This window comes from Psammomys obesus, unplaced genomic scaffold (assembly GCF_907164565.1).
Source record: "Psammomys obesus unplaced genomic scaffold, mPsaObe1.curated_primary_1811, whole genome shotgun sequence".
NCBI lineage: Eukaryota > Metazoa > Chordata > Mammalia > Rodentia > Muridae > Psammomys > Psammomys obesus.
This window is the reverse complement of record NW_026591560.1, coordinates 489,050-497,434: the sequence shown is the minus strand read 5'-3', so window position 1 is coordinate 497,434 and position 8,385 is coordinate 489,050. Positions and strand designations below refer to the sequence as shown.

At 56.9% G+C, this 8,385-nt stretch overlaps 2 protein-coding genes across 9 annotated transcripts in view; one reads left to right on the top strand and one right to left on the bottom strand.

Moving 5' to 3' along the window:
• The first annotated feature begins 203 nt into the window (after positions 1 to 203).
• Rcor2 (REST corepressor 2) lies at positions 204 to 5,468 on the top strand. Of its 3 annotated transcripts, XM_055610503.1 has the most exons (12): positions 204 to 343; positions 1,019 to 1,075; positions 1,349 to 1,429; positions 1,676 to 1,728; positions 1,817 to 1,978; positions 2,092 to 2,216; positions 2,308 to 2,377; positions 2,454 to 2,669; positions 3,605 to 3,682; positions 4,083 to 4,140; positions 4,287 to 4,516; positions 4,598 to 4,972. In XM_055610503.1, the coding sequence occupies exons 1-12, from the start codon at positions 217 to 219 to the stop codon at positions 4,910 to 4,912; spliced, it is 1,572 nt and encodes a 523-aa protein (XP_055466478.1). In that variant the 5' UTR covers positions 204 to 216; the 3' UTR covers positions 4,913 to 4,972. The 3 variants fall into 3 exon arrangements, with proteins under 3 accessions (XP_055466478.1, XP_055466480.1, XP_055466479.1); XM_055610505.1 differs by lacking the exon at positions 4,287 to 4,516 and having other exon boundaries at positions 4,598 to 5,468; XM_055610504.1 differs by lacking the exon at positions 1,019 to 1,075.
• Positions 5,469 to 5,698: 230 nt separating this feature from the next.
• Positions 5,699 to 8,385, bottom strand: part of Mark2 (microtubule affinity regulating kinase 2) — a 65,530-nt gene continuing 62,843 nt past the window's right edge. For all 6 annotated transcript variants that reach the window (XM_055610497.1, XM_055610493.1, XM_055610498.1 and 3 more), the window contains one exon: positions 5,699 to 7,801. In XM_055610497.1, coding sequence (XP_055466472.1) covers positions 7,441 to 7,801 — 361 coding nt within the window. In that variant the 3' untranslated portion in view covers positions 5,699 to 7,440. The remainder of the gene's footprint in view (positions 7,802 to 8,385) is intronic.

Sequence of the window (8,385 nt, the reverse complement as noted above, 5' to 3'; positions counted from 1 at the left end):
CTTTTCTGCCGTCCTCGCCCGTGGGGGTCGCAGTGAGCGTTAGGGCTGCCCTCCGGGCCCTCGACCTCTCGGACCCTAGCCACGCTGACCTCCCGCCTCTCGTAGCCTCAGTGGCGACCCCTCCAGGCCGGGCCGGGCGCGGCACTCGAGGCAAGCGCGGCAAGCTCCGGCGCTCTCCAAAGGCTCCTGCGCCCCCCGGGGCAGCCGGGCAGGGTAATGCCCTCAGTGATGGAGAAGCCCAGTGCGGGCTCCGGGATCCTGTCCCGAAGTCGGGCCAAGACGGCACCCAACGGCGCACAGCCGCACTCGGAGGATGACAGCAGCGAGGAGGAGCACTCTCACGGTGAGCCCCTGGTGGCCTAGGGTTAAAGGCGCGCTGGTCCGGGGAGGGAACACGGAAGGTGGGGATGGGGAGAGTTGCAAACCACAGATGGTTTTCTGCCGCTCCTGGATTGCAGCCTCTGCCTTCTCATGCTTACTGCTGCCGGCACGGGAAATCTACAAGCCGGGCCCTTGACCACCCACCTTCCTTCTGCCCTCAGTCGCTGAGGGTGCTTAGGGTGCCTCACTGAGATGGATTGGGTCCCTCGTACCTTACAGCCTTGCAGGGGATTGAGGTGTGATTGGATCAGGGGCTGGAAAGACACCTCCATGCGGGGCTGTGAAGCTCGTGGTGGGGAGGAGTCCCAGGTTCCTGGCAAGGCTGTGGTCCAGGTCTAGGGGCAGCCCTCCAAGCTCCCACCCCCAGCCAGAACAAAGCACTTTGCTCTGGCCTGGGCTTTTAAAGTGTCCTCTTAACCTCCCCCTCCCCCCATGGCCATGACTAGGCAGGGTCCCTCTCTCCTAGTCCCCTCTGTCTCAGAGGGTAGCTGGGGGAGGGAGGGCGACCATCAAGGAAGTCTCCTGGGAGGTGGGGCCCCTGAGCGGTCAGGAAGGAGAACTCCAGATGAGCCACTTCTCCCACCATGTCCTTCCCCCCACTTCCCTGGAGTCTTGACTGCCTCCTCTGGCTCCACAGACAGCATGATCCGTGTTGGAACCAATTACCAAGCAGTAATTCCAGAGTGCAAGCCTGGTGAGTGGCAGGACAGACATGGAGGGAGGGGTGGAGGCTGATGGCTTGGCCTGCAGCCCCACCTGGGAACTCTTGGCTGCTTCCTGCTTGAGGGCCAGGCGGTGGGCGGGGTGGGTGGCCCCGTGGCACTGTTACTTTTCCTGCTCTGCTTTCTTGTCTGGGTCTCTGCTCCTCCTTCCCTTCTGGGCCTCACCTTCCAGCTTGACTGTGTTGCTCAGTGGTGTCCTGTTTCTGTGAGTTCCACCAGACTAATTCTGCTCTTCTGCTTTTCAGAGAGCCCTGCGCGCTATAGCAACAAGGAGCTGAAGGGGATGCTGGTGTGGTCCCCCAACCACTGTGTATCAGATGCCAAACGTGAGTGGGGTGGGCCCCAGTCAGGCTCAGTCTTGGGAGCCCGGCTCCAGGTCCTGTCCGCAAGCCAGCTCTTCCTTAGAAGTGGGCTGTTAGTCCCATCTACATGGAAGTCTGTGGTAGGCGCATTGCTATAGCCTAGGAGCCTGAGACCAGCCTGGGCAATATAAAGAAGGCAGCTATAGGCCGACAAGTGGTCCTTGCTTTGGCGGGCATTCCCCTTAGTGACCCCCCTCCTTCCCCTTACAGTTGACAAGTACATTGCCATGGCCAAGGAGAAGCATGGCTACAACATTGAGCAGGTGGGCTGGGGGTCCTGAGGGATGGGAGTGGGACAGGGTAATACAGTACTGGGGTGGCAGAACCTGAGCTGCTTCTGTCCTGGGCCAGGCACTCGGTATGCTTCTGTGGCATAAACATGATGTGGAGAAATCGCTGGCTGACCTCGCCAACTTCACCCCCTTCCCTGATGAGTGGACGGTAGAGGACAAGGTGCTGTTTGAACAGGCCTTTGGATTCCATGGCAAGTGCTTCCAGCGGATCCAGCAGATGGTAAGCTTACGTCCATGGTCCATCTAGTGCTCCTCAGCCCTTCATCAGTCCCAAACAGCTTACCTGGGGCCAGAGTCTCAGGTGGACTCCTATTTCTGGCCTTGCCTCCCCAGCTACCTGACAAGCTGATTCCCAGCCTGGTGAAGTATTACTACTCTTGGAAGAAGACCCGAAGTCGAACTAGTGTGATGGACAGGCAGGCCAGGCGGCTGGGTGGCCGCAAGGACAAAGAAGACAGGTGGGGGTGGGGGCTGCTGGTAGGGGGCAGGGGTCTGACAATAATCTGGGTTGGGCCTTCCCTCATTTTCTCCATGGCCCTGTGTCAGCAGTGATGAACTTGAAGAGGGACGAGGAACTGTGAGTGAGGGAGAACCAGATACTGGAGACCCCAAGCGAGAGGTGAGTTCCCTGGCTGCTCTGCCCTGCCCACTCCTCAGCTTGTCCCCAGACTGCACACAGTATTCTTTCCCTTCAGCCTCTGCCATCTCGACCTCTGAATGCACGGCCTGGTCCTGGGAAGAAGGAGGTCCAGGTGTCTCAGTACCGCCACCACCCGCTTCGAACTCGGAGACGTCCGCCCAAGGGCATGTACCTGAGCCCTGAAGGCCTCACTGCAGTCTCGGGAAGCCCAGACCTCGCTAACCTCACACTCCGAGGTCTCGACTCACAGCTCATCTCTCTTAAGCGCCAGGTGGGGGCCCAAGGAAAGGGGGCCATCAGTTCCTGAGACCTGTGATGAGGCAGCTGAGGTATAAGGGAGATGGTGCAGTGCCAAGCCTGGCTCTGTCCCACTGTCAGGAACGTAGGATAACTTGACATTCTTTTCTGCTTTGTGTGTATGTGTGCGCGTGTGCTCATGCATGCATGCACACACCATGATACTCCTGTGGTTCTCTGTTTACCTTTATATGAGTTCTGGTGATCAGGTTAAGGTCTTTGGGCTTTGTAGCAAGCGCTTTTACCCTGCCAGCTCCCTAGCCTCTTTTTGGAATGGGGAACTAGGTCTCCTGTATCCCAGGATAGTCTCAAATTTGTTCTGTAATAGGATAACTTTGAGATCAAACTCAAGTCAGTGATCAAACTCAGGATCAGGATCAGTGGCAAGAAAGGCCGTGCAAGATGTATGTGTACATAGCGTGCACACGAGCACACGCCCTGTGGTGCCTGTGTGCCTCTCTCCACCTTTACACAGCCTGGTCTGGGGGATAAGTTCAAGTCTTCAGGCTTGTGGTAAGCACCTTTATCTGCCTAACTGTCTCACCCCTTGGCCTAGCAAGCTCCAAGACCTGGTCTTAGTGAAAAAGAAAGCTTGGTGCTGCAGTAAGCGCCTGTAATCCTGACACTTGGGTGGTGGAGGTAGAGAATTAGGAGGTCAAGGCTAGCCTCAGCTTTATAACAAGTTTGAGGTCAGTGGGTCCCTCCAAACAAAACAAAACACCAGTAACTCAAACAAAAAGGCCTGCCAACATAGCCCAGTCACCAGTGTTCTGAGGTTGTAAGGAAGGAATGGCCTGGTGGTGGGAGCCCAGTTCTCTCCTGGGAGAAGGAGGGCCTGGGTGAGGGGGTGGTGCTGGCCTTCGTGGGATGCGGATGTCCCTGCTCTTTTCTCCTTCTTGACCTTTGTAGGTTCAGAGCATGAAGCAGACCAACAGCAGCCTCCGCCAAGCACTGGAGGGCGGCATTGACCCCCTCCGCCCGCCTGAGGTATGGTTGTTCTGTTTATTTGGGGTGCAGAAGGGTTTTCCCCAGAGGCAGGACAACTGGGGAGGGCCAGGGCTCACCTAGGAATCATACATTTTTCTAAAACTTGCAGGGATCGGTTCTATCTTTCCATGCTGTGGGTCTTGGGGATCCAACAAATCATCAGGCTTGGTGGAAGAAGCCTTTACCTGCTAACTAGCTTCCATACACAGTTTTAAAGACTTTTTTTCTGTGTATGAGTGTTTGCCTGTATCTGTGTAAGCGCATATGTGTATCTGCTGCCCGTGGAGGCCAGAAGAGGGCACCAGATACCCGAGGTTGTGAGCCATCTCTCTTTCCCCTCCCTCCCTTTCCATATTTTTAGTATAATGGTTATTTATATTCCTTGCTTCCTGCTTTCCAGGCCAATACCAAGTTCAACTCCCGCTGGACCACAGATGAGCAACTTCTGGCTGTACAAGGTAGGTCAGGCCATGGCTAGTACCAAGAACTCTAGAGACCTCGGTACTCTAGAAACCTCTCTTACCTTTCCAGGAGCTGAAAGTGGAGGGGAAGTAAGTAGTCCGGAGGGGCATTTACAGTCTGCTGCCCTTTTTGACCCTTGCAGCTATTCGTAGATATGGCAAAGACTTTGGGGCTATTGCAGAGGTGATTGGGAACAAGACTTTGACCCAAGTGAAGACCTTCTTTGTGAGCTACCGTCGCCGCTTCAACTTGGAAGAGGTGCTACAAGAATGGGAGGCTGAGCAGGATGGGGCCCCTGCAGCTCCAGTCCCCGTGGAAGAGGCCAGGCGAGGGGCTCCCGTGCCAGCCCCAGCCCTAGAAGAAGATGATGAGGTGAGAAGCAGGGGATGTAGTCTTCAGAGAGGAGAGGCCAGTGTGCAGGAACAGCCTCCTCACTCTTTTCTCTCCCCTCAGGTACAGATTACATCTGTCTCAACATCAGTCCCCCGCCCAGTCCCCCCTGCGCCGCCCCCGCCTCCGCCGCCCACCTCGCTTTCCCAGCCACCTCCACTGCTGAGGCCACCTCTGCCCACAGCTCCCACATTGCTCCGCCAGCCACCTCCCCTGCAGCAGGGACGCTTCCTGCAACCCCGGCTGGCCCCCAACCAGCCCCCACCACCGCTCATCCGCCCTGCCCTGGCTGCCTCTCGCCACAGTGCCCGCCCTGGGCCTCAGCCTCCACCCACCCTGATTGGAGCCCCCTTGGAGCCCCCTGCACCCTCACTTTGAGCCCTGGATCTTCCACTGCCCAGAAGCTCCTGAAGCCTTTGGCTGGATATTGCTGGCATCACTAAGGACAGAAGGGACTAGGGCTCTTGCCAGGTCTTTCAAATACCCAGAGCTGCCAGTTGGCACAGATTGGACCTGTGGGTTCTGCATGTGTTCCTGGCAGCTGAGCTTGTCAACCCCCAGCCAGGGGCTAGAGCTCAGGATCTGCAGGGACTCTGCTTCCTGGCTGTGACTGGAATGGCTGCCTCCTTGCCTGCCTGCCTGCCTAGGGCTTGGCCTCTGGGCCTACCCTTTGTGTGGGGGTAGTGACTTTAGCATGGGGGATGGGGGAGAGGCCAGTTGGGTTTGCTGGCCTCATTCACCTTTCCCTCCTTTTAGCAATAAGTCAGGTGCAGTGGGAGGGTACTGGGGTGGGGACGCCAGAGACCCCGTGGGAAGAATGTCAGAAGCTGTGAGGAGGTCTACTTTGTCCACCCTGAAAAGGCTTGGAGAAAGGAGGGTTGGGGACTTACACAGACATGGGTTTATTTTTCAACATTTTTAAAAAAGAAATAAATGCGACATCTTAAATGTATGAGCCTTTCATGTCTGTGCTGAGGGTGGGAGGGATCTGGCCATCCAGCATTGGCCTCCCCTAGGATCTAGACAGTAACTAGTTCTCTTCTGCAAGGCAGGCAGGCTAGGCCACATCTTGCCCTGCGGGTGGGGGTGTGCTTGTGTGCCTGTGCAAGTGGGGTTGAGTACTGGGTCCCTGCCCAGCAGGGAGAAGGAACAGGAGGCAGTAGCTCAGATTCCAAACATTCTCTTTATTACGTGTTTGATCCAGAGGAGAAACTAAGTGCAGGGTGGGGGAAGAGGGGGCTAGGCAGGGAGGGGCCACCTTGCCTGGGTGTCCCAGCCCCCACCCCATTCGTTGGGAGCCAAGCCATGCCCTCCCGGCCCCCTTGGAGCACCCGGGCTGTTCCATAGGGCAAGAGGGAGGAGGAGGAGGAGCCCTTGGTCTGAGCCATAGCCAGTGGAGCACGGGGCTGGAGGGTTGAGGTTGGCAAGGTTTCTTCCTGGAACCCAAGGACCCAACATGTGGCTGAGTCTGGCCTGGTCTGGGAGCCAGGGTGATAAACGGGTGAGGGTGGGGAGTGACAGGACGACACTGGGGCTAGGGGTGGAGTCATCGTAAGTCAAAACGAAACAAAAAAAAAAAAAAAAGAAAAAAATAAGATAAAATAAAAAAAACCCATCACAAAAAAAAAATATACAACTCAGGTGAGGGCAGGGGCAGCCTCTGTGGGACTCCCCCAATTTCTCAGGAACTGAAACAGCAGAGAAATAAATTAAGGGATGCAGTGGCCACCACCAGCCAAGCGCCTATAGCCACCCATTCACACACTGGCCATGGAGGTTAGCAAGCAGGAGTCACTTTGCCCCACCCTGTGGAGGACAGAGGTTCCTGGCCCTGCCGCCCAATCCAGCCTTCCGCCAGGCAGCCATGGAGGCCCTGGACAGTCTCCTGAGAGGAGGGGCAGCAGCGCCAGGAAGAAAAGGCAAGGCTGAGAGATGAGAACGGTGCCCAGATTAATGCCAAGGAAGGGGAAGCAGTAGGGGGGATGGTGAGGGGCTGTGCTTTCAGACAAAGACACCCAGAACGGAGAAGCCTGTGTCCCTGTTCCCAAGCGGCCCCCTGGAGGCTGAGAATCCATGGCCCAATCCCCTCCCCTCTCCCAGTACTGGGGTCAGCCCCGCCTTCCACCGGAGAGGTGGGAGAAGATGGCACAGACTTCTGAGGAGGGAACAAATGTCCCCACAGCAGCTCATGAAAGGAAATGCCCAGCTCTGGGGAAGGAGGGCAGAGGATATGGTATGGAGGGAGCCAGGGTCCCACCGCCCACCCTCTCCAGGGCTGTGCAGTAACCCCCACCGGGCCCCAGTGTGAAGGCCTGTAGCCCAAGGGCCTGGAGGCAGGGGAAGGCCACCTCTGGTGGGTCGCTTAGAGGGGAAAGAAGTGGGGAGAGGGGAGAAGCCCAAAGTGGGCCTGGCGGAGGGCCTGCCAGGGAACTCCACCACTCTTGCCTGAGAGTGTTCCAGCCCTGAGCCACCCTCCCAGGAACCCCACAGATCCAGTCTTGACTGTCCCAATGGGGCAGGGAGGAAAGGTGGCCGCTGGGATTTTTTTTTTTTCTTTTTTTTTTCTTTTTGGTAATAAAAAATTTCTTAGTTTAGGCGAAATACTCTGTGCAACCGCAGTACCGAGGGGGAGCCCTGCCCCCCCCCACCCCTTCCCCTTCTTTGCCTCCTGTACGGGGAGAGGGGAAGGGGGGGCTTCTGGGCAGGGGTGAATGTGAGAGGGGAAGAACCATTTCCCATCCCCCACAAACATGGAAGAAAAAACTGTAAAGGGCCTGGAAGGGGACAAGTGCCAGCAGGGGAGACACACCAATTCATCCTGCAGTTTCTCCCAGAGGGGGATGCAGGGTTGGCCCAAGCAGCCAAGTCCACTGGTGGGTCTCTGCTGCCCCCCTCCCGACAGCCTGTTAAAGCTTCAGCTCATTGGCTATTTTGGAGGCAATGTTTTTGAAGGCCATGGAGGTGCCCGATATCCGCTTAAACCGAACACCGTTGAGAGACAGCCGGGGCAGTTTGCACACCTCCATCTCCCACTGCACAAAGTTCTCGTGGCCTGGTGTGCCATGCATGCACAGCAGCATGTATCGCTCGTGCAGCTCGCTTTGGCAGCTGTTGGCGTCCAGCACCTTGCGGATCTCCCGCATCATCTCATTGGGCTCCATAGAGCTCGTGGTCTTCATGCTCCATGTGAAGCGCAGGGAACGAGGCTTGGCCTCCCGAAATTCTTCCTTTTCCTTGTCATTGCCTCCACTGCCTACCACGTGAGGTCTGTGAAGAGGGTAGAGGGAGGCATAAAATGGGGGCTGAGATATCCCTCCCATAGGGGAACCACCCTGGCAGACAGACCCTGAGGCCGGAGAGGAAAGCAGGAAAGAGTGCAGCAACGGCTGGAAGAGGGAGCAGTTGGTCCCTTGTCCTGGAGTGACACATGGGATATGGGAGGCCTCTGGCTCTTGTCTCTCAGGATGGAGGGGTGAGAAGAAATCAGCTGGGGTAGGGTGACCGTTCCATGCTGTTACTGGTTCTTTTCTTTAGGGGATCAGGCAGGAAACGAGTGCACTGAGAAGCACCAAGCAGACTGTCCTACATGAGGATAAGGATGAGCAGCAAGGCCAGCAGGGGTGGGAACCTAGAGTGACCCCACCCTGCCAGGGCTCTGGTTCCATAACGCACCATGACCCAAACAGGGCTCAGAACTACTGAAGGTAGGTGTGGGAAAGGGAGATCTTCTGAGGAAAGGGAGCCCCCAAGGAGGAGGCAGGGCAGAATCGCTAGAGAAAGAGCCAGTGGCAAGAGGAAGAGAGCAGGAGGCTGTGGCAAGCCCGGTGTCCTGGGCAGGGCCAGTAGTGCTG